The 25,218-nt window shown below is 30.6% G+C and overlaps 2 protein-coding genes and 1 non-coding gene across 3 annotated transcripts; 1 reads left to right on the forward strand and 2 right to left on the reverse strand.

The window, feature by feature from the left end:
• Positions 1-1,067: 1,067 nt before the first annotated feature.
• On the reverse strand, positions 1,068-1,682 carry LOC148206691 (uncharacterized). The gene has a single exon (XM_088108606.1). The coding sequence runs from the start codon at positions 1,680-1,682 to the stop codon at positions 1,068-1,070; it is 615 nt and encodes a 204-aa protein (XP_087964732.1).
• An 11,900-nt stretch (positions 1,683-13,582) lies between these two features.
• Positions 13,583-13,654, forward strand: TRNAE-UUC (transfer RNA glutamic acid (anticodon UUC)). The gene has a single exon. It is a non-coding gene; the product is annotated as a tRNA-Glu (tRNA).
• Positions 13,655-18,138: 4,484 nt separating this feature from the next.
• LOC124845788 (alpha/beta-Hydrolases superfamily protein) lies at positions 18,139-21,717 on the reverse strand. The gene is made up of 7 exons (XM_047322961.2): positions 21,521-21,717; positions 21,330-21,440; positions 21,106-21,244; positions 20,047-20,217; positions 19,338-19,578; positions 19,051-19,142; positions 18,139-18,582 (listed from the first exon to the last, which is right to left on the reverse strand). The coding sequence occupies exons 1-7, from the start codon at positions 21,594-21,596 to the stop codon at positions 18,309-18,311; spliced, it is 1,104 nt and encodes a 367-aa protein (XP_047178917.1). The 5' UTR covers positions 21,597-21,717; the 3' UTR covers positions 18,139-18,308.
• Positions 21,718-25,218: the final 3,501 nt, after the last annotated feature.

Genomic DNA, 25,218 nt, shown 5'->3' on the forward strand with positions numbered 1-25,218 from the left:
TTTCCCTACAACACATCCTTCATAGATCTTGTTCGGTGTAACAATCGTGGGAACGCCTTTCACCAAATCTTTATCCTTCAATTGACTTAAACTCCTGAAATTTAAATCCCCATAACGATAATGCCATAGCCACTCTTCTTCTCCAGCACCTGTTGCAGCCAAACACTAAACCTCTGTTGCATTTAAATTTATCTTGAAAGTTCGGTTTTGAGAAAGGGGGGCCTTGAGCACCAGCCGCTGTTTTTCATCAAACATTTCAATGTGTTTTTGTTGCATCGTCATAGTGTACCCCTTCTTCAGAAGCTGTCCAAGACTCAAGAGGTTGCTTTTCATATTTGAGGCATACAACACATTGTGCATGTACGCAACTCTTCCATCCTTACGCGTAATCACCACCTTGCCAGAACCTTCAGCCGTGATAATGCTGTTATCCGCGAAACATACCGTGATTTTTATGCTCGTATCCAAGTCAAGTAACCAATCCCTTTTGCCTGTCATGTGGTTGGAGCAGCCCGTGTCTAGGTACCACGAGATTTCATCATTTGCATGGCATGTTTTTCCAGCAAGCGACACGTAATCTGCTTGCCTTGTCTTTCTTTGACATCTGTTTGTCACCTCCTTCGTCTTTTGAACACACACACCGCTTGTGGGGGTCTCCATCTTTCTCTGTTTTTATCATGCCTTACACCGCTCATCAGTACGACATGGTCTGAATTCGATTCGCAATCTTCCTTTGCTAGATTTGCCTCATCATTCTTACCTTTCTTGGCAGTCTCATTGTGCCAACATTCAGATGAGTAGTGTTCGTATTTATTGCATGTAAAACACTGTATATTTCTCTTATCGTAATTCTTTCTACCTCTTCCTCTGGACTTTCTTCCACCTCTACTATTTCCTTCTCTTTGTTCGTTGCCGCTTTCGTCTTTGAGCTGCTCAGTAAAATTAATCATTCTACCTCCAGTTCTACCACCACACGATCTTCCTCTACCTCTCTCAGTACTACGATTCTTGAAATTTTGACTGCTCTTAGCTTGCAGTGCTTGATTCGTACTTTGTATTGCACTCTTTTATGTCGTCCTTCTCTCGATCAGGCACTGTTCATGTGCTTCAAGAGAGTTCTGTAACTCTTCTACTCTCATCATTTCCAAATCTTTGCTTTCTTTTATCGCCACAACAATGTGATCGTACTTGGGTGTCAGCGTTCTCAAGATTTTCTCAACGATCTTCTTATCTTTTACCACCTTATCACACGATCGCATTGCGTTAACAACGACTTGAATTCTGCCAACATATTCTTCAATGGTTTCTTGCTCTCCCATACTCAAGAGCTCGTATTGCCTCTGCAGTGACTGTAGTCTAACCTTCTTCACCTTTCCTGAATTCCCATATCTATCTTGTAATATGTCCCAAGCTTCCTTGGATGTTACTGCTTTTGACACTATCTGAAAAATTGTCGCAAAAACACAATGGTGTAGCAGCATGTGTGCCTTGCAATCCAGTTTCTTATTTTCTTTATAGGTTTTCTTCGCTTCTTCCGAGTCCCCCTTTGCGAGTTCTTTAAAACCTTTCTTTACAACTTCGTCAACTTCTTGGAATCCCAAGATGGCATCCATCTTCACACACCAATCATCATAGTTCTTACCATCGAACACCAGCAAGCTGCTCTGGATTATCCCCGCCATCACTTCTCAACATAAACCCTTCTTCAGCTAATGAGTTATTGATTTTTCTATGCTACACCAGGTGATCGAACCTTGCTCTGATACCATTGATAGCGTGAGAAAGGAAGGCAAACAGCAGGATGATGATGTGTGAGTTTTAGAGAGGCAGAAAAGGAATGAGATATGCAGCATTAAGAATAGCAGTGAGAATGCAAAATAAGAGAACTGAGCAATTCTCATTAGAAGCAGTGTTGCCTTATAAAGGCTTGTACAGAAACAACTAACATAACAGAGTTTTTTGGATTATACACAATAGGGATCATGATTGGAATAATTTTATTAATTTAAAAATATTTTAATAACTTTTTATGAGAAAAAAGATCGCATATACCCAATACTAGTTAGCCATATGTGTCAGAACCCTTAAAACCCCAACTTAATGGAGTACATGTGTAAGCGAAAGGGGTGTTTGAAATTCAGAAAGTGGAAGACAGGTGTGTGATGTAGATTGGACGAACGGTTTTGACGGTAGGAGTAAAACTTAAACTTTCAAATTTTCGTGCCATTTCTCTGCATGCACCATTCATCTTCAACCTTCTGAATATCCTTCTTCTCTCTACCATCTCCACCTTCTCTCTAAGAAAATCCCATCTTTTCTTCTTCCGATCACCCCTCAGGCACCGTTTGAACTCTCCCGGCGTCAAGGACTTTCATTTAAACCGATCGAGTTGTGGTTCTAAGCTGGTGAGTTACTTTCTCCTTAGCACGTTCGTTTCATTTCACATGCAAACCTAGATTTCTGGTTGCATGAGTGGACCATCTTATTCTGAGTATTTCTGGTCTTCTGTTTGGTTTAGTTTCTTAAAGTGTGATTGTCGAACACTAAGGTCTCTGGTAGTGGTGAGCTATATTCTGCATCTGTGAGCGTTCGGTTACGTTTAGAGGTAAGGGAAGCTTATATAATTTGATTAAGATTCTTGTTTTGAATGGTTGTATGTTTGTATGATATATTGTTTGATTATTTGATGAATATGAAATATTCGTGTTACTGCATGCTTGGATGTGGGGATGAATGATTGATAAATGGTGTGAACTGAGTTGAAATAGGGTTTGATCTTCAAACTGTAGTATTCTGAGTAAATTCTGTAAGTGTTGTCGAGCGTCATTCGTGATTGTTCGATTCTTCATGGAAGTGTATGGTCTTAACTGAATTCTCATGCTTTAGGGATATTGTCTGAGAGTCATTTTGTAATACTCTGCAAAATTATGTAAACTATAACCGAGAGTCAGTATTGACCATTCGGTTTTCCTTTGAGCGTCCGTCTAAACTAAATTCTTCTTCTGGAGAGAATTTAGTTAATGATGATCGTTTTATATTATTATATATATGTAAATGAGCGTTCGGTCTAAGTATAGTTCTTCTTTATGTTTCCTAAACAGTTTAGTTAATGTATTTTATAATAAGTAAAGTCGTAGATGATATCGTTATTTTTCATTAAAAATAAGTGTGGCGCAATTATGTGTGTGTGTGTGTGTGTGTGTGTATATATATATATATATATATATATATATATATATATATACATATATATATTCATTCATTTTATTTAAGTTTAGTAGTGCTCGGTCTTAGACCAAGCGTTCGGTCTCAGTAGCGCTCGTTTTTGATAAGTGCTTGGTCTTGGACCAGCGCTCGTTCAATAGTATTCGGTTTCTACAGGGCTCGGTCTTAAACCAAGCGTTTGGTCTCGTTTCAGTAATATATTATTACCGTTTTTAAAATAAGAGCGTTCGGCCAAACTCAATAATGTTCGTTTCTTCATAGTATCTCATTAGTTATTAGTATTTGGTGTCAAACAGTATTGGTCTATAAATGGTGTTCGGCCTAGAGTCTTAGTACTCGGCCTAGGCTTCGTGGCGTCCGATTTGAACTCTTAAGGGTCAGTTCATTGAAGCGGATAAATTTGTAAATAGCGCTCGGTCATGTTAGTTTCTAAGAAGTGTTATTCCATTCAGACTTGTGCTATGATGAGAAAGTGTGATCTCATTTTAGTTGAATATATTAATGATGAAGTATAAGGGAATTTGAAATGTGATGTGAATGAAATAGTTTGGTTATGAAAAAGTATTCCAGGGAGGAATATCTCAGAAAGTGGTTATTGAATGGTAAAGTATGAATGTGGGCAAAGCTTAGCGGGCGTTTATCCTGATATTCCGTGATTACTCATTCTCACATAGAGAGGAGTAAGTCATGTGTGAGAATGGCAGGAGGTCCTAGTCCATAAGGTTAACTTGGACAGAACGGATTAAACTCGGGTGGCAGCTGTTGAGGGTATCCCAGTTACTACATCACCCAGGTGCACAAACGTTGTAGCTACACAGGATTCATACAGTCCGGACAATCAGAGTCAAGTGGTCGGTCTTTGCATGTCATGATGTATGAATTATGATTTGGTTGTTCTTTGATTTAATCATGAAAATTGTATGTTTTATTGAATTAATTAAATTACATAAGTTTACCCTATTTATTCTCTTGTCTGTGTTGTACGTTTGGTTGTTTGTCCTGTTGCAATGATCATCCGTGTGGATGTGAACAGAAGGAGAATAGTTGCTGGAAGAAGCACGGGAAGAGGTGGAAGTGAAGGCCGAACCTTAGAAACGTTCGGTTATTATTGCTACGTATGTTCTGTAGAACCGTTTGTTATTGGTGTTTTTGGAAACCGTTCGTTTTAGGCGGTAGAATTTGTGAAGTTTTAAATTCTGTAATATTTTGTAGTGTCGTTCGACCATAACTGTACTTCCGAATTTTTGTAAGACTGATCTATCATATTATTAATATGTGATTATTCTCTTATGATTTATACTGTATTTTTAGATGTTATAATATGCATTATACATAAGATATCAAAGTATTACTTTTAATTCAAAATCTTAATTATGTACTACGTAAAAACTCGATTTAACAAATGGCCTAATAGATGAAGAATTTAATTGATAGTGAACATCAACTTTATTTATTATATAGAAAAATTCGTTTGAAGTTTAATATTAATATTTTTCTCTTATGTGAAATATTTTTTTTTCATCTATTATATTATTTGTTTAAAAGTGTCCAATTGATCTTAAGTTTATCCATGTCATTGTATACATCTTTTTCATCCGCTATCTTATTGATTAACAATTTTAAAATAACATTAAATAATTTTGTAACATACACACTATTATCTCAAATTTTATATTCTTAATAGTTTAATACTAAAATTATTTTTATTGTACAAACCTTAATAAGTAACAAAAAGGATAATATTACACTTACTTCTATATGTCCAGATTTAGGGACTCCTTATTCTTCATCAATAAATTGCAGTTTCTTTAATATACATTGATACAAAAATATGAATTTACGTAGATAATACAACTTTAACAAAATTCAATGTTACGCGATGATAATCTTTTTAACATTGTAATTGAGTTTTTCTTTTAATATAATTGATGTAATATATACTCTTTGTATTTGTATCTATAAAGAAGATCTTCCTTCCTCGAGTACACGATTCATATTCTTATTTTATCCTTTATAATATAACTATTATTGATGGATTTTTTAATAATAACTGTTATTTTGAATTTTTTAGAATAAAATCGTCACAAGTTTTATTTTTTTTTTCTTCATCATAAAATTATTTTTATAGTTAATATTACAAAAATAATTTATAAATTATATTTTAATTTAATATCTTTTTCACTTATTAATTGTCATTGAGTTTTGAAGAAGAATTTATCATCTTTACCTATACCTATATATAATTCTTTATATTTATATTATTTTAAAAATTTACTTACACTTCCTTAAATTTTATATAAATTAAATATTATCATAAAATTATAAATATCATCAACTCACAATATAATATATTATAGAAATTTTAAAAATATAAATACATAAATATTGTCACTCATAATATAATATATAGATATCTAAAGAATTATATTGATATTGCTTATTTAACTAGTATACACATTCTTTAACAAAAATATACAACTTGAAACTAATAAATAAGATAAAGCACTATATGTATAATTAAATTTTAATTTTATTGACGAATGATTTTTATATAGATGATATTTGGTAACTTGTTCTAGATAAGAGGTATTAATAATAAATGGACTCTGAAAAAAATAAATAAAGGGACAATAAGAAGAGGTTTTCCGCCTTCTCTATCAAAAGTTCATGCATCACTCACAAAACTAATCAGAGGATTAACGTTATATAAAAAATATTTTTAATCAACAGCAAGTATATATATATATTAATGTCTTCTTTTGTTTGAGTGAACATTTTGCAAAGATGTAAAAAATATTATTTTCGTTATAAATTAAGGTTATGTATAAATTGAAAATAAAAATTTAAACACTATAAAAGTATTGTTGTGTGTTGAAAACTATAAAAATCTATAAAACTATAGAAATAGTATGGGCCATTTCTTCCGCCAATAAAAATGTATTGAAAATAAATAACTCTTCTATATTCGAAGATGAATTGGTGGATTGACTAAAAGAATTAAAAATAGATTGTAAAATGATAAGTTAGCATGTTTTTGTTTTTGTCTTTTCAAAACCTCAGAAGTTAAAATAAGAGTTAAGTGGGGAAGTAAGTTTAGATTAATTAACCTATCTCTTCAATTTTAATAAAATTAGAGGATTGATTTGTCGAATTAATTTTTCTCCTAAATTGTATATTATTCGTTTAGTAATAATGATATTACGTTGCTTTTAATTTAATTATATAAGTATTGTTGTGTCTTTAATTTTGTTAAGAGGTCGTGAAATGTTAAAACATGTTTGAATTGGTCTTACTCGATATAATTGAACTTTCACATACAACGTTGACGAATATTTCATGTTACATGAATATTTTTTCATAAATATATTATTGGTAAAAAAATATCTGCTAATTTATTGATGATTAGTTTTTTGTTAAAAAAAATTAATTGATTTTACAACCACTTTTTTACATGGGCATCACATATAACTACAAATCTGATATAGAACTGATTCAATTATCTAACAATGCTTAATATTTCTATTCATGTGTGTTTTAAACATTCACTTATTTTAACCTACCAGTCATTGACTTTCCAAAAGGTAGGAGAGAGTAAGCTAAGTTGTCATATGATTAATTGGCTAAAAAATATTAGTCCAATTCATTATTTTCTTTTATAATTTCGCTTGTTTCTCACACATATTAAAATACTCCTAATTATATGAACACTTTCTTATATGTTAATTTGTTAATTAATATTTATGATTTGATAAATTAAAATATTATTATTTTTATTAATGAAATTATTTTATTATAATTAATATTTAAAAACTAATTTATAAAAAATAATTATTTAATTTATAATATTATTATATATTTACAATTTTTAAAATATAATATAAAATTTTAATTTTAATTTATAAAATGGATACATAAATAAATCAGTCCACGCTATTTAGATCACTAGTTTAATATGTCTAGGAGCATATCAAAACATTATTTATCACCTCAACCCAGTTTCTCATGCCTAGTGAAAGGAATTAAATTTAATTGTATAAAAAAAATTAAAAAAGAAACTTTTCTATCCATTGGGATTGAACTCATATTACAAAATCTCTAATCACTTGAATACACTTTATTTAACCAACTGAACCAAAAAGTATTTAAACATCATTACTTTCTCTTTTTATTACAAATAGATATTTCAAAAATATTTTTTTTGTTTGAATTGATCTTTAAATTTTATTTATTAAAACATATAATAATTTTTTTATTCCTAATTATATAAAAAATTTGTTTTAATTTTAAATAAATACATTATTAATTCGAACTTTGATTTCAAATAATTTTATATGTTAAAAATGTTATTTTAATTTATTTATCAAGTTAGGTTAAAATAAATTTTCTTAATGTAATAACATAAAGAGATTCAAATGTGTCATTGAGCTCGACAAATAAAGGTTGCTTTTAGTTATATGTTATGTAATTATATTGTGATATGTTTATTATAATTATTTTCATAAGGACATGATATAAAAGATGTATTTTATATGAGGTCAGCAACTCTATAAAAGATGTATTTTAAGAAGTATTACTCACACTCTTTTATATATATACATTCATAGATCTTAAATTTTTTTACTTATTTAAACGTTAAGATAGTCTTTTGAAAGTGAATTTTTCTAGTCAAAGACATCAAGGCCTACAGAGTAGTCTCTTAAATCTTGCCATGTGTCTTGTAGATAAGGTCAGCTTTCGATAAGAACATTAACACCCTCTAGATGAAACATTCGTCATGGGCACAACCCCACACCTTAGGTATCTCGTTATTATGACCAACATCTCACACTCTAATGACCATGAGAAACATGATCCAAGAATTATCATTGTCATCATTAGCAATTGATGGGTGCACAATCCTCATCGACGAAGAAACAAATCAGCGTTCCAATATTCGAATACAGGAGTAACTTGGTGTTCCAACTAAGTACAAGAACACTCTGACATTCCAATACTCAAATACAGGAGCAAAAAGCACATTCCAATATACCAGAGTACAAGAGCAACTCAATGTTTCAAAACCTAGGTATAGGAAAAGCTCAACACTGTCGCTATGATAACAATAGAGCTCAGCGAGTCATCCTTGCGCTGTCAGTTCATGTTAGGAAAATAGTAGCAAATGAAAGGACATCTCAATGAACTCGGAGAGATAGTCGGGATATCAAACTTGGTAAGATATTCATGTACAAACAAGCAATGGTTATTATTATTAGAATTATTATTATTATTATTATTATTATTAAGCACGTGAGAATCAAATAACATAAAATGAGAATCGGATAAGATAATACGAGAATCGAATAAAAAAATATGTAATTGAATACACTTTAATGGAAGGGGCTAAGCACATGGGGAACCAAATAATATATGATGTATTCGAATACACTTTATTGAAGTTGAATAAGGAGGGACAATTGGTCATTTTATTAACAATGGGCAATTGGTCATTTTATTAACAATCACTGCAAATCTTGGCTAATATGCGAGATTCAAAATATTTGTAATCTCCAAATCCCTCCAATTACTTGCTTTTAAATCATTCAAAGTGAACGCAATAAATCTCGCAAATCATTGTTTGCCAATTACCGTAAACCGGACATTCCTTACAAGTGAACACAGCATAAAAGACTAACATAAAAGTGTGAATGAGTAATTATTAACCATACCACCGAAAGAAAAAATATTACAAAGATAAAGAATTGATTTAAAAAAAGTATCCATAATAACTCTCTTAATTATACAAGAATTAGAGTAGTTTTAAGGACTTGTAATTGTCATTGAAAGAAATTATAAAATTATAAAATGATTTAGATGTCTATTGAAAATATAATTTTTAAAAAGATTATTATTTTTTATTGTATGATTTTAATATATATATATACACCCCTTTAATCCTTTCAGTTATTGAGTAATTGTTGTATAGAATTACTGCCACTTTAGAATAAAGAATGACAATCACATCAGGCACATCAAATGGATCTAATAATGTTTTGAGGAAGTTTGTGGCAACATATTTGAAAAGCTAGAAGGGGAAATGTAGTTACTGAAATGACACTAATCATATTTAATAAAGCTTTTAATTCACAGTCTTGTTAAAACCGTTGTCATCCACAGAATAATACAGATATAATCATAAACCCTCATTTTCTGCCAATCATTATCCAAAATGGCACTTTAAAAATTAAAATATTGTAGTTAATAATCGTCCCCAAGTCACGCCCAACAGTATAAAACATGAAAATGTGAGCGAGAAAAAGTCTACAATAGAAGTATATTCAATGAATACTTGAGAAACAAGTTTAATAATTATGCAAAATGTACTATGCACATCTAATATCCACAACCCTCATGCGCCATCATCCTACAACAAAGATTCTGTTTATTACTTCCTCTAATAAAGATAATGATTGCTTTGCTACTCTCAAATTCAATTTCAACTAGGATAATGATACTTTAACAATATTTTTTAACAACATTTTAATATTGTTTACGTGTCATTTTGCGATTGGTTTATATTGGTGTTTATGATTATTATTATTGATTGTGGAATAATTTTAGACCAATCACAAAATAACAGACAATGTTAAAATATTGTCAAAAAAATGTTGTCAAAGTATTATTGTCCTTTCAACTAACTATGCACAATATTACTCATACACAAACTCACTTAATAGGCTAAGCACAAAAGGATATCAAATTGATTATCATTATCTAATACTGTTTTAATTCCAATGTCACTTGAGTTTTGTAAATGTGTTGATGACTAGTTCTCAAGTACTTCTTTAAAGATATGGTAAAAATATTAAAATTGTGTTATTCTTTTTAAATTATCACAACGAGGCACATTTCTAAAAATTTACAAAATTTAATAATTCATGTTAATTAAATACAATTTCATTATGAAAAATTATGCCACATTGACGTAATTTCAGTGCATTATGATATAAATTGAGTTAAAGTTGTGTTAGTTTAACATAATTTTTTCACAATAAAGTTATATTAAATTAACACGTCTCATAACTTTTTTTTAAACTTGTCCATTTCAGTAATCTAGAAAGAATTGCATCATTTTAGTTTTTGTCTAAACATATTTATATCTCCATACTTTTAGCATTTATTAATAGGTAAACTACACATACTGATCATATACATAGTTTTTGGTCTCATTGATTAAGCTGAGCCAGATTTTAAAACATTGTTTGAGTGCATATGAGAAGGTTAGAAGTGAACTTTAACCTAATTCAATTTCACAAAATCGGTTTGTAGGATGAAGTTTGCACCAATTTATAAATTATAAAATGATCTTATCTTTAGTTGATGTGAAACTTTCAACAGAAACTAATATACAACATGATTCAAAAATAACTTATCTGTTTTATATATATATATGGATTTGTACGAATTTTTTCTTCTTAATTGATGTTTAAAATAAAACTTCTCATTTTTGAATTATTTGAATTCGTTAAATCTCTTTAAGTGAAATAACTCAAATTTGTAAAATTTTAATATTTTTTATTTAGTATAATGTTTCGGTTACCACTAAATAACTATATATTTATTAAAAAAGATCTATACACATTAATGAAAAATAGTTATATATATTTTAGTTGATGAAAGATAATGATTATAGATTTTAATTGAAAAAAAATTGAGTGATATGAATTAAGGAACAGTTGATGGAGAAAATATCAAAAAACAATGATTGATCAATATTTTTTTATCATTGATGGATCATGATTCTAATAATATTAATTAGAAAATAACTTCTGAAGACTAAAAACTTATGACTTATCTAAGTGGAAAACTAGTTTTATTGCCATGAATTAAAAACTATATATAATTAAATAATATATAATTAAATAATTTAGCTGATAAAACTTTAATTAATTAATAATGTTAATAAAAAAAACTCTAACCTACTTTGACATCAATTTGATAGAGTTGGTGATATTCTAGTAAATACCAAACTATATTATATATATATATATATATATATATATATATATATATATATATATATATATATATATATATATATATATACATTATTGATATTATATTTAGGTACATGGCCCTGAGAAACTTCTGATAGTGATGGCAGATTCCACCATTAAACATCAATGCTAACTGTCTTCACTACAGGTCAAAACTGCAGCCATTGCCATGTCTGTGAGAATCAGGGACCCCATAACCTTTCTTTTCATAGCTCATTTCAACTGTGGACTTTCCAATGAATGAGGTAACACAGGTTACATATCCAAAATTTCACTTCCCATTAATCACTTTAATTTCCCATCATCTTGCTTATCCTACTTTTAAATTTGCTTCCAGCTAAATATATCATATTAATTAAAAATAAAAATTAATTTAAAATATATAAATAATTGTTATTTTATAAGGTTAAATTATATTTAAAATTTATTATTAATATGATATTAAAATTATAATTTAAAATTTATTTTAATTTTTTTAATATATTATATTATTTGTTGTCAAAATATTTATTGTTTATTAAATATATTATTCATTAATCATTTATTAATATTTAATTTTACATTCAAAATATACATATTTTATAAAATGAATTTAGATTTAAAATTCAATTTTTTAAGTTTACAAAACCTTCATCACTACTACTTTAATGCATGAATTGGAAACAAACCGTTTACAGTGTCATGGTTTCTTGGGCAGGAGAATATTTAATAATCATCATGAATTCCTGAGACCAACCATCATGCCGTTTTCCTTCCTTCTGCCTAACATTATACATATTATATTTCCATTACCAATCATACTAAGTTTTTATCATGGAACAGTCAAACATTGTCGGTTGTTCAAGACTTTTTCAACATATTATTAAGTGCAAGCAGTTACAACATTATGTTTTTAAAATTTAGAGTATACATATGCTTGGAACAGATAACGATGGAGCAGAAGTACACTAAAAAGAATGAAACGAACCCAGTCTTTGGAATCTGAAATTCTGAGTATAATTTAGTTAATACTTTTATTTTTTTTAATCGAGGTTTTTTCTTCCTTATCTTACGTCACTTTGTCGTTTGCCTCCTAATAACCTGTCAAGGCATCAAATCAAGCACCATATATATAATAAAACACCCACTTTCGAATATTCATAGACAATCTTATACAAATTGCTCCATTCAAAACCGTCCATGTTTTTCTTTTAACATAATAAATGGTACTTAGGAAACTTCTACTAACAGCAAATATAATAACTATAAAGTTCTTTAATCTTCTCAAATATATTAGATAAGCATATTTATATTATATAAGCATCTTTATGCACTTATTCTTAGTCGTTGCGCTTTAAGATTGAAATAGTTGATGTTTGTAGTAAGTAAAGAGATTGAAAGATGTTGAGTTTGTGTTAGAAAAGGAAAAGTGAGATTCAAATGTAATGAAACCTTTTGATTGCTTTTGCATTGTCGAGGTCTGTGTCCTTGTGGTTGTTCCGTCATTTAAGTCAAATGATTATTCTCTTTTTACAGTAGTATCACTGTTCAAGAAGATTTGAATTGAAGAAATGATAAAACGTAATAGGGACCACTTGAAGGATGATACCAATTAGCCAAATCCAAAGAAAAAAGAAGGGTTAGTGGTTGGGTCATTGTGTCTTCTACTTTACATTCATTCATGTCTACCAAGCCTTCTATTCCTACACTCATCATGCTTTCACTTCACACTACTCAACTTCTTTCTTTCTCACCTATAAACTGGTGTAAAAGGTATATATAATATAACAACCATTTTTTTAAATTGATCTGAGAATTTTTGCTACTACGAGAACTACGTGGACGAGCTTTTTTCACATCTTTCAAATGGTGTAATATATGTGTAAAAAATATTTATTTATTAATTTTGATAAAACAGAAACATCTAGAACTCTGTTTGCCACACTTTAAAGACATCAGTAAGAGAGACATACCATTATGACTTGAATAGCTTCTTTCCAATAATATAGCATTTATAAATAAAATGATTTAAAATTAAATTCTATATTATAGCATGCATAATGAAACCCCGTGGTCAACTATGGTGGTGCTCAAGTGGGGTAGCACTTTCTCTGACTCTCCAAACAAATAACACATTTTATAAAATGAGCTGTGTTTATAGTGTGATTACTATATTTAATATCTATTATGTACAGGCTAATTTGGTATCAACATTTCCGTTGTTGTCCAGTTTTTAGGGTATATGGTTTTCACTCAAGATACCGTCTTTGGATTTATTTTTCAACTTTTCCTTTCATAATAAAACAATTTAAATACAATTTTTACTGTAAAAGCATATAAAATATTCCATTGTCGTCCAGCGGTTAGGATATCTGGCTTTCACCCAGGAGACCCGGGTTCGATTCCCGGCAATGGAATTTTGTTTATAGTGTTGAAATAAAGTTCACTTGTTATAGAGTACACAAGAAGACAAATGAGTTCTTTTACCTTTTTTTACTTCCAAAAAAAAAAAAGGAAAAGTAGTGAGGTGTAATTCCTACACAATTTATTTGGCACCAAATTCCTAGATGAATAACTAGGAAAATAATAACAATGGTTGAATGGCGGGTTGGATATTATTGTGAAATAGGCAAAAAGGAGAATACAACGGCCCAAAACAAAAGATATAAAAGATATAATTTGGACTGCCTAAAGTTTTTTCTTTTTTACTTGAAGTTCCTAAATTACAAATGCTTCTTAATTATATATATATATATATATATATATATATATATATATATATATTATAAAACCACATTATTATTTTATTTTTTTATTAAAATATCTATTTTCTTTTTAATTTTACTTTTTGAATGAAAAAAGTTGCATGGTTCTCTTAGATAATTTCAATTTTTTTAAAAAAAATCTTATGTTAGAATATATTTATAAAAAATATTATGTTAGAATATATTTAAAAGAAAAGTTGCAGGTTTTATAATAACTTTTCTATTTTTGTTATGATTACTGTACAATTGTTTTTCAGTGGATTTATGGACTTATAAATTATGATGTAACAATTATGAAACACATTTTCCTTTTCAAAGTAAATGTTATTGCATTACTAATTATATGTTAAATGGGTGTTTGATCCTTGTTAAGGTCAATATACCATTTTTATTAACCAATTACAATTTTTAATACCAATAATGCTTATCACTCCTTATAATATAATCTATTGGGCTTATGTTCTTCCTTTGGGATAGTGTCTCACCATTGAGCATGGTCTTTTTGATATTACTGTTCCGTTCACAATTGTGTTATTATCTTGATGTAAAGTCTTTCAGTTGACAACCTTTGTTTCTTTGAACAAACCTTTGAAGATGAATTACTTGTATTATTTCCTTTATCTTATCTTGTATTGGAAAATATTCTTTTGTTGAATGCTCATATTTTTCATGATATTGACCTTGTTATGTGGTATCAATGTTTGAGGTGTCAACACCTTCCTTGATGTTAGTATGAGGTTAATGTTCAATGCCTTTTGTAATATGTGCACCTTATTAGCATTCAAGGAAGTGTAATGAACACAATTGGATGCTTTTGGTTCCTTGATTCAAACATTGTGTTGTCATCATGGACATTCCTTTGCATACAACCTCTTTTTAATAGGACAATCTTAGGTCATACCTCATCACAAAAGTCTTTAAGTTCTTTCAACTGCATAAATTTAGCCACCTTACGTCCCAATTCATGTAGGTTAAATATGAGCTTCATGCACTCACTATCAATGGAGATACCTAGTCTTGGAGTAGTGATCATGTGGTGTAAGACTACATCAGGATTCATATTTCACATATTGAGATTCACTTTGCCAAAATGAATGCAATAATTCTTTTTTATCTTACCTAATTTTGACCATAGCAATTGGCATCAAATAGTATGGATGAATGGTCAAGAACCAATTATTGGACCTTGCTACCAAGGTGTCAAAACAATCTATGGATAAGTAGGTGGTTGGTTGAACCAACTCAATTTGATTCCTTTAAGGGACATTGAGAAGATATGACAAAAAATAACATCATTGGTTTAGAGCGACTTAAGTAACATAAACATTTATGTGCTTATCTTGTGCTTATGTCATGCCAATTAACAGACAAGGCCTTTCATTTTAGTAGCAAGGCTAAATCCATGATTATGTCAATAAAGGTATGTTAGTGTGATCATTCAACGGTTAGTGAGATGTGGGGTGAAGTTTGGATCTATGATATGATTTTTTGAATGTTTTCAACTTTTGTTCCAAGGATGAACATATAGAGCTCGAAAGAAGGCGATTGTGAATAATTAGTGTTTTTATGCTCTCCTTTTGTGGCCATCATGCGAGGTTTTAAAGGTTTCTTCCAACTTCCTTCTCATTTATACAACTTCTCTCAAAGCGGAACAATTCACTTCTTAAGTTTTGTTAGCTCTTTATAGAGTTCGACAAACAATTTCATCTCACTCATGTGATTCTCTTATATTTACGGTATTCATTGTTACTTATTATTTGTCATGTTTCTCATACCTACCATAAAACTTTTAAAATTCAACTGACCTTGTAATAGATGTCAAATATTTTTTATAGAGAATGAAATGATTTTATAAAAGTCCTATCTCTTTAACTTGATCTTGATTCCTGAAATATACCATAATGTGTCTTGTTCACACTTTCTTAATTTTAAAAAATAAACTAATTTTAAATTAATTTATGCTTAAATCAACAAAATATATTAATAATGTAATAAGAGTTCAATAAATAAAGTGTGCATACCTCATAAATCTAAACATTTTTGTAACATTTTAATATTTTTTACCGTATTAATTCAATCCCATAACTTTAATACTTAATTATTACCTTTTTAAATAATTAATTGTATAATGTTAATCATGCCGTAACGTTAGTTACGCTCCTTGGTAGGAAACAAAGTCGTTATATCTAACTAGCATCATTGGACAGCTCTAGAATTTAATATAGTTTAGTTTATTTGATTCAATAACACTGTTAAAAAATATTGTTAATATATATATACATCAAATACAAAATAATTTTAATTTAGCATGTTATTCTTCACTCACTCAAAATTTATTTAAATAGATAGCAAAGTTCAAAATAGATAAAACTATTAAATAATAAATATAAATAAAATATCATGTGATAAACTATTGCTATTATATGTATTGTTGATACACCATCTTCTTAAATATACTTTGTAAAATACACCATTACTCATTAAAATATTAGTACAAATAAATTTGCTTGTTCTAAAAGACAAATTTAAAACAATTGTACCAAAATACAAATTTTAAAAAAATAATGTTTTTAAACCAATTGTACCAAACTATTTTTCAGTGATTAATATTTTTTCTCTTATAACTGTGTTTGATTTTTTAGTTTTAGAAAAGATCGTTTTTTTCCTTTAACTTTCATTGAAAATTGCGTTTCAAACATATTTCATAATAGTATTTGAGTTGTTTATACTCATTGACATATTTTTTCTTCGGTATTAGTTGATAAACGCGTTTAAAACCTCAAATAAATTTAATTAAAATGACTAAATTTAAGTAATTATAAAGATGAGAGACTAAATTAGTCTAAAATTATGAAGATAGGCTAATTTCAATTTTCACTTAAAGTTAAAGAATAAAAAACATATTTAACCTTTTAAAAAATATATATTCAAATAAAGTCTATTAATAATTATTAACGTAATATTTGCAGTTCAAATATCTAGATACTTGTACCCGTTTCATTAACAAGTATTTAATGAATTACTCGTAGATATATATTAAGAATATTTATTTACTATGAATCATAAATTTTATTACCATCAAGAATATTCATTTTGTATTAAATTTACAAACTACTAGTGTGGATATTTTGTTGATCTTTCTTCCTCTTCAAACTTTTAATTGACTATCTAATAATTGGAAATGATGAATTATCCATAGTAGTTTTTGTTCAAATATTATTTTTACATGTCAGTAAATGAATTCCAAATTACAATTTGAAAATATACATTTTAGTTTGTCAAAATAATAATTTTTTCTCTTTTTCTCGTCATAATTTTAATAATGAATTTCTCTAACACCTAGATTGATTTCCCTCTACTTAAATAAGTGAAAGAAATAAGCTTTGCATTTTGAAGCCTATTCTCCACAAAGAAAAAAAAAATCCTAAAGTTCATTTGTCGGGTGTATGTATTCTCCACATAAAAAAGAAAAAAAATAAATTCAAAAGTTCATTTGATGGTTATATGATGACCTCGACAATTATACTTTGAAGAAGGAACGGCCATAAACTAAGTGTTGCCACCTTCAAACCAACATCCTTCAAAAATAAGAACCATTTAAAAAGATTTGAATTGAGCTTAACCACAACTCCCCAAATGTACTTACAAATTGATGTGAAGAGTTGCTTTTTATAGAAACAAATTGAGGTATTATAAAATAAACATTAATGAATGAAATATTTTAAAGTAATAAGTACCTTAAATATAATTTTATTAATCCTACAATTCATCTCAAATTATTTTAAATGTTATTTTACATTTTAAAAGTAATTAAATTATTTATGATTTTAAATATTTTTTTATTTAAAGTAATATGTAAAGTGAATTGTAAGATTAATAATAATTATATTTAAAATATTTTATTGCTTAAAATAATATATGGGATGAATTGTAGAATTAATAACATATAAAACATTTTGAAAAAAAATTAAATATTTAACTATTTTAAATAATAATGTACGAGATGAATTGTAGGAGAAATAATAATAATATTGAAAATATTTATTATTTTGGCTATTTTATTTACTACTGTTAGGTGATCGAAAACAAAACCAGTTAACTCTCATTTGCTAATGTCTGAAGGAGAAAAGTCAGAGTGCAAACATAACTAACTTGTAATGTATTCTTGCCATCATGTTCTGTATCCTGAGTAGTCTTTACCCAGTTCTTTGTATACAAAGTATGCTGATAACTAGTATTAACCACTTGAAACTAAAAAGTGAATCAACAACTCGTATCTGATTGGTTTAATAAAATAAATACATGTTCAAACAGTTTGGAGAGTCACTTCAGGTGTGAGGGTTGTCAACCAATCCAATAAAGCCTTGTTCACAAGCTCTGGTATCTCATCATGTGGACAATGCCCAGCCTGCAAGTTTACAAGAGTCGTTTTTGGATAGAACTCTTTGATTCGATTAGCCTTTCCTGGACCAACCCAAGGGTCAAGGTCGCCCCAGAGCAACAATAACGGGCAAGATAGTTCACTTAAGACAGCATTTAGAGTGTACTTGCTCTGATTCATCATGAACCGTGTCATTAACCTGCCGACAACATTGGGTGAAGTAGTGAAAACAAATAAACAGGAATAATTAGGAGAACATTGCTAAAGCCTGAGAAAGCGTCATTCTTACCCATATATACAACAGGAAAGCCAAAATAGAAATTTACATCACAGTATTAGGATCTGATTACAAGGTATAGAAATTCGGTCTCACATTGAAAGTATGGAATTCTGATGCGGGGTTTATAAATCTTGAGCTTTTTCTAACTACAATTGTTATTTTTTATGGTGCTTTTCTACCGGGTATTTCGATTGCAAATGTGCAGCACACATTTGCTCAAGCTAGTGAAATGGACTAGTGCAAAGCATGGGATTACATCCGAGGGGATTCTGAAGTCAATTTTATAAGGCCTTGGACTCTAACAATAATAGCTAGGCTTTACGGTGTAAACTTCGCAATGTCCTTTTCATCAAACACAAAAGCATTAACATGGACATCGTCATGTACCTGTAATAAACTTCTCCAGCATTTGGATCTTGAGCTGGCCTTGTTATAGATTCCACGAGATAGTCATCCACATTGGAAGAATTTATATACACCTGTGTTGAAAAACTATGCATTCAAACATATATATACAATGCGACTAGTAAGAAATAAATAGTAGAACGTTGTTGAAAGGGAATACGCAATCCCACCAAAGACAAAAGCCTCCAGGAATGATATTCTCACACTTAAAAAACCTACCATTTTAGTAACACAAATGTGCTTTATTAAGATGATAGCAAGAAACATACACTTTTTAGAACTGACACAATGCGAGCTGGTTGCTTTGCCTGCCAGAACAAAAATCCAAGAACTACACGCTGGAAAACTTCCTTCAAAGGCTTTAGGACAAACTTTTGTAGAGCTGTTTCTTCAGAAGTTTTACTTTCCCTTTTCTCATCACCAAATTGTCCAGCAGAATTTAGTAGAGCAACTCCATTTACAAGCTCAGGCAACCCAATTGCTGCAACCAAAGCAGTAAATCCTCCGAGGCTGAAAAATTATCATGATGGAGGGAAACAGCAAATTTATACTTTATATAGCACATATTGTTGCAATGTCAATTCTATAGATAAAACAAAATTTTACTCGAAATTTAGTATAAATAAGATTTTGGTCCTGTGGCTGTCAACTTGTCAATTAATTATTAGACAACTCAGGAGTAAGAAAAAGATAAGCATTGCATTGCAACAACCAAATTTGACAACATAATACTTGAGAATTAATTTGCTGAAGATAATTTTGAACATGTTTTCTAGTTAATGAAATCTCTGTTGATGAGGTAAACTAACATAATTACTAGTGTACGCATGTCTTGAGAGCCAATCAAACAGTGTCCAACAAGACGATTATGTTCGGGGGAAACCATGCATGGATAACATCATTAAAACTTGTGAAAGGAAGAAGGCTCTGGCATTTCAGACTATACCAAGATGTAAATTCAGCTAATATAGTTCTTACCTATTTCCAACTAAAACTGCTGGTTCTTTTACTATTTCCGTCACGAAGTCCACCACTTGATCCCTCCACACCATGGCATCATAATCGATAAGTGCTTTGTCACTCCACCCAAATCCAAGCAAGTCTATGGCATATACCCTATGTTTCTTAGCCAATTCTGGAATGTTGTACCTGGAGATATGAATAAAGATATATGATTATCTCCACATAAAAGTGATCTTATCGCACAGACAATTGAAGACACTAACAAAAGAAAAATTGGTGTAAAAATTACACACACCACAAAGACAGAACAGAACCACTCAAGCTTCTTAGCTTACAAGAAGGAGCAATAGTGATATCAGAATCTTGTTGCAGTATTTGTTAGCACATTATATGCTATGTATTGATAAAGTTACAGTAGAAACATACGATGAAAACACCTTGTAAAAATGGGCACACTCGGTTCGCATACTGTAAAAGGTTGGGTTCATTTTCTCCGTCTACTTTCACTCGGTCATTCCATGTAGATTCCGATCCCCGTCTGCAGCAATATGCTACAACACATACCCTTTACGACACAACCATCACGACTAATGTCTGGTAAACTACACGGATCAAAATATAAACGAAACCATAGTATATGGACCGCAACCTAAACCAAATACGAACAAGGACGCAAAACCTACAGGAATGAATGTTAGCAAACACATTATCTAACAAGCTTCTATTGACATACGCTTAATCCAACACGAACGACCCTGTAATTTCTAGTGAACTTGAACCCATAATAGATAATATGCAATGTGTCAGGTAGAAACTATGATTTCCAGGAAATGCTAGTAGCACAATCTCTAATACTTATACAAACTTTCAAACATACGCTCTTATTCACTGAAATTTACAATTGAAAATCCAAACTACGCTGGGTCTTACTTCTTATTTCCCAATCCCTGCTAGTTTCCAAAAGAAAAAACACTTTCCAAAAAAAAAAAAAACAGCAATCTGGACTCAGGTGAAATGCAAAACGAAGGTAAACTATTGGCGCCAAAAGATAAAAGGAGAAAAAAAGAAAAAAACCTCCAGTGGAACGCAGAGGCCCCAAAACCATGAATAAGAACAATGGGGGAACCTTCTCCTTGCACAACGTAGTGTATTTTATGACCCCTCCATGTCCAATAATTGTACCCTTCTGCTTTGTACGGCAATCTTTCAAAACCTGAACCCAGATTCCTTCTCCGTTAGCACAACATAAGCAACATTCAAAACAAACTCGAATGTTAGTCAGCATTAAATGCACTAACCATTGGAAGACGGCAGAGCTTCCGCGGTGAGAGTGGAAGAGGAGACCGAAACGCCGGAGGCCACAATTCCCTTAACCGCAAAAGTCCTCCGGCTCATTTCGCACTTGCTTCCTTGAAACGACACCAAAAGTCAGCAACGAAATGTTGTGAAAGTCAGGGAAAAGAAACAGAGATAGAGATAGATGCGTTACCTTGAAAAAGAGGGAGAGTGGTTTTAGTGAGGTGTGATGGGACGGAAGGAGAGAGAGCACATATGGAAGAAGCCATTGAATTGAACTGAACTGAAGTTTGAACTGGATTTTACTTGTTCGAGTTTTGTTTTGGAATTGGGAGTTTTGTGTGGTGAGTGATGTTTGAGCGTGGTGGCAGACTCCAAACCAGAAAACCGCTCTCACTCTCCATCATATTTTAGAAACACTATGGAGAATATGGATTATTTATGCCACAATTTATAAATACAACGTAATCATCATGTTATTTGTTTTTCCTTTGTTGAGCGTTCTTTATATTTATTATAAATTATTATAGCTAATAACAATAAAGAAGGAAAGTTAATAATACAGGCAAACAAATTATTAAATACTACACTCAAGGTTGAAGATAACACATGTTTAATTACAGTGAACTAAAGAATGAGAACGAAACTATTGATTATAATAATATTATGTAATAAGATGAAATACTTACACTGAAAAATATATATAATAAAAGTGTAATACTAATCCAAACAAAATCACATGTAAATTTTATGTTTGAGTTAGATATATTCTTAATAAAATATATTTGCAGACTGGGTTGGGTAGGATTTGAAAAAACCTATTACCCAGCCCATTATGAAATATCTAGTTGGTTTTTGCAAATTCTTTATGTTAAACTTAACATAATTCATTTTTGAGTGGATTGAATTAATATGGATAAATTGGGTTAATTTTTTTTGTAAAATTTATATAATTATCAATTTAATTAAAATATAATACAATCTTTTAAAAAAAAGTTTATCCAATATTTCAAGTAATCCAATGAATTATAATTATATTTAAACTAATTTAAGACACAAAAATAAAAACATAAATTTTGTCTTTAATAGAAATATAAGAGTTAAACTCAAGTCATTCATACTAAACTCTACACCCAATGTAACATCCCAAAATACAGTAATTACTATAATTCAGAATTAATTACAATTAACAGTAAATCCATGCAGTCTTTATATTAATAAAACGAAGAACAAAAGCCGAACGGCTTAAAGTACAGAACCACTATACAGGAAACGGAAATAATACAGTTTTATGACGAACGGTTTTACAAAATAAATAATCAAACGTTCAATTTCAAAAGCTAACATCTAAACTAAAAGAAAAACGAACGTCTACTGCTCCGCTTTCACTTCAACTTCCACTAAGTTTTCTTCCTCGATCACATCCTCTAAGGTGGCCTCGCCTTCTGCTCACATCCACACGGATGATCATTGCAAGACAGGACGAACGTACATATATAATGGACAACACAAGGAAAACGAAAGGGTAAGCTTATATAATTTAATTCATACATCAACATATACATTAACATTTCAATTCACACACAACAAGCAGCTTATCATAGACAAATATATATAAATCTATATATATACTAGACAGACCGTCCGGACTGTATGAATCTGTGTAGCTACAGGCGTCCTTGCACCCAAGTGGTGTAGTAACTGATACACTCAACAGCTGCCACTCGAGGTTAGTCCGTTCTTACATCGCCCATGTTAACTTATGGACTAAGGACCTCCTGCCATTCCCACACATGAACTACTCTCCTCTACGTGAAGATGAGTATCACGGAATATCAGGATGGACCATGCCAGCATTAGCATAACCACAGTCATACTTTACCAAATTCCATAATCAACATATATGAGACGTTCCTCCCTGGAACGCTCGTCCAAAATCCAATATCATATAATCGTTCCATATAGTGTTCACACTTTAAGTTCTCATAATTCATCATCATTTACATCTTTAGATTCAAGAGCATAACATGATGAACGTTCAGTCCACTGAAGAACTAGGACGAACGTTCAAAGAAAGGTACTGGATAAACGGGGAAGTATACAACGAACGTTACTATCTGTTCGGCCAGTTAAACGAATTGACTCGTTTGGATGTACCCTGGTACTTAAAGAAAATTTCATTATGAAGACCTTAGACCAGATCCAATGTAAGATGGAGGGTCAAGAATATTTAGAACTATTTTTGTAGTACTTCGCATACGGAAGACGGATGCCAGTAGTTGAACGAACGTAAGGAAAAGTGAATATTTTAAGACTTGAACGAACGCTATTTTATCCAAGTGGTTATTCAATAATACGAGCGTTTGGTATAAGACCGAGCACCACTTATGATGAACGCTAGGTAGATGACCGAGCACCAATGATGACGAACGCTTGGTATAAGACCGAGCGCCATTTAGGACGAACGTTGGGTTTAAGACCGAGCGTTACTTATTTTAAGATGTAATTTAATGTTATTGAATTTAAGGTATACGACACCTCTATGCTGAGCCGAACGCTCAAACACAGTGATTCCAATGCGGACGCTCGTTCTCAAACCGAATTCTTCCCGAATGAAAGGATTCCATTCTAAGTCATTTTCAGGGAAACCGAACGGTATAAGACCGTACGACGACGAGCGTAATTTATCATAAGGAGAATTATCATATTCAGATTTTTCAACTATCTTAACTCAACATTTCTCATTCGATTCATACTTTATAAATCCATATCCATCATTAATTCACATACTTTATAGAGTTCATCATATTAACAAATCAAACTATACAATAGTCACCCATCTTTCAATCCATACGTATCAAAATCAACATACAGTTCAACCAATCAGAGATCATATTCATCCAGTACTACAGTGTTCGTTCAGGCATATTCAAACAGAAGATATACATATATCCATATCATACTTTTATACAACATACAAGTATAAATTAAATTAATAAGCTTCCCTTACCCGGATCAGTGAGTACAGCGTCCTAAGAGTCCGACTTTGACTTGTCCAACTATGGCTTTTCTACACTCAACGGTTTTTCTTACGTTCTTCACTAAATCAAACCAAAAGAAACGTAGGAGAATTTAGCCCATAACCTTGCATGCAACTGAATCTGGGTTCGCAGGAATTCCAGAAACGAGCGTCTAAGTTGAGAAACTTACCGGTTACAGAATCGAAAGTGATTCGGTCCAAAATGAAGCTCACAGCGTAGGGAATGTTCCTACTGTTCTGAATGTTGAACGGAGAAGAAATGGATGAGTAACAGTAGAGAGAAGTTGAAGACTTTCTAGAGAGAAGGTAGAGGAAATGAAGAGTTGAGTTCTGAGGAAGAAGAAGAGTGAGTACAGGTGAGTGGGAGAGTTTTTCGAAAATCCAGTTTTGTTCAATCCATGTCCGTTTGGACGAACGTCTCCTCTGCCGACACCTGTACACCCACTTCTGACTTTGGAAACTTCTAACGTGACAAGTGGCACTCGTGCATGCAGTGCTTAGTGGGTTTTTAATGGCTCTGAACCAGTGACGTGGGTGCATTAATTTGATGTGACAGAGATTTTCAGTGTTAATTATCTAGGGCCTCACACCCAACCTATACAATAATAAGATAAATTTAATTCAATCATAAATGAAACCCAACTCAATTAATACTTATAAAAAATTAAACTAAATTACAATACTAATACTTTTAGTAGTTATAAATGAATTTAATAGCATTTTCTATCTTTGTAAATATCATTCAATATATTTTTCTTTATTTATTTTTTACTTAATGTGATTTATATATTTAAAAAAAACCCCAATATGATATCTTTCTTTAAATCAACGTTAACATCCTCAAATCATAA

This window comes from Vigna umbellata, chromosome 1, assembly GCF_029865625.1.
Source record: "Vigna umbellata cultivar VRB3 chromosome 1, Vumbellata_1.0, whole genome shotgun sequence".
Classification (NCBI taxonomy): Eukaryota; Viridiplantae; Streptophyta; class Magnoliopsida; order Fabales; family Fabaceae; genus Vigna; species Vigna umbellata.

Excerpts from the sequence above, each read along its gene's own strand:
- LOC148206691 (XM_088108606.1), bottom strand. The coding sequence starts at position 1,682 with ATGGCGGGGATAATCCAGAGCAGCTTGCTGGTGTTCGATGGTAAGAAC.
- LOC124845788 (XM_047322961.2), bottom strand. The coding sequence starts at position 21,596 with ATGGCTTCTTCCATATGTGCTCTCTCTCCTTCCGTCCCATCACACCTC. Across the intron at positions 21,245-21,329 it reads AGCTCTGCCGTCTTCCAATG|GTTTTGAAAGATTGCCGTAC; the intron begins GTTAGTGCATTT and ends ATCTGGGTTCAG. Across the intron at positions 18,583-19,050 it reads GCTGGAGAAGTTTATTACAG|GTTAATGACACGGTTCATGA; the intron begins GTACATGACGAT and ends TGTTGTCGGCAG.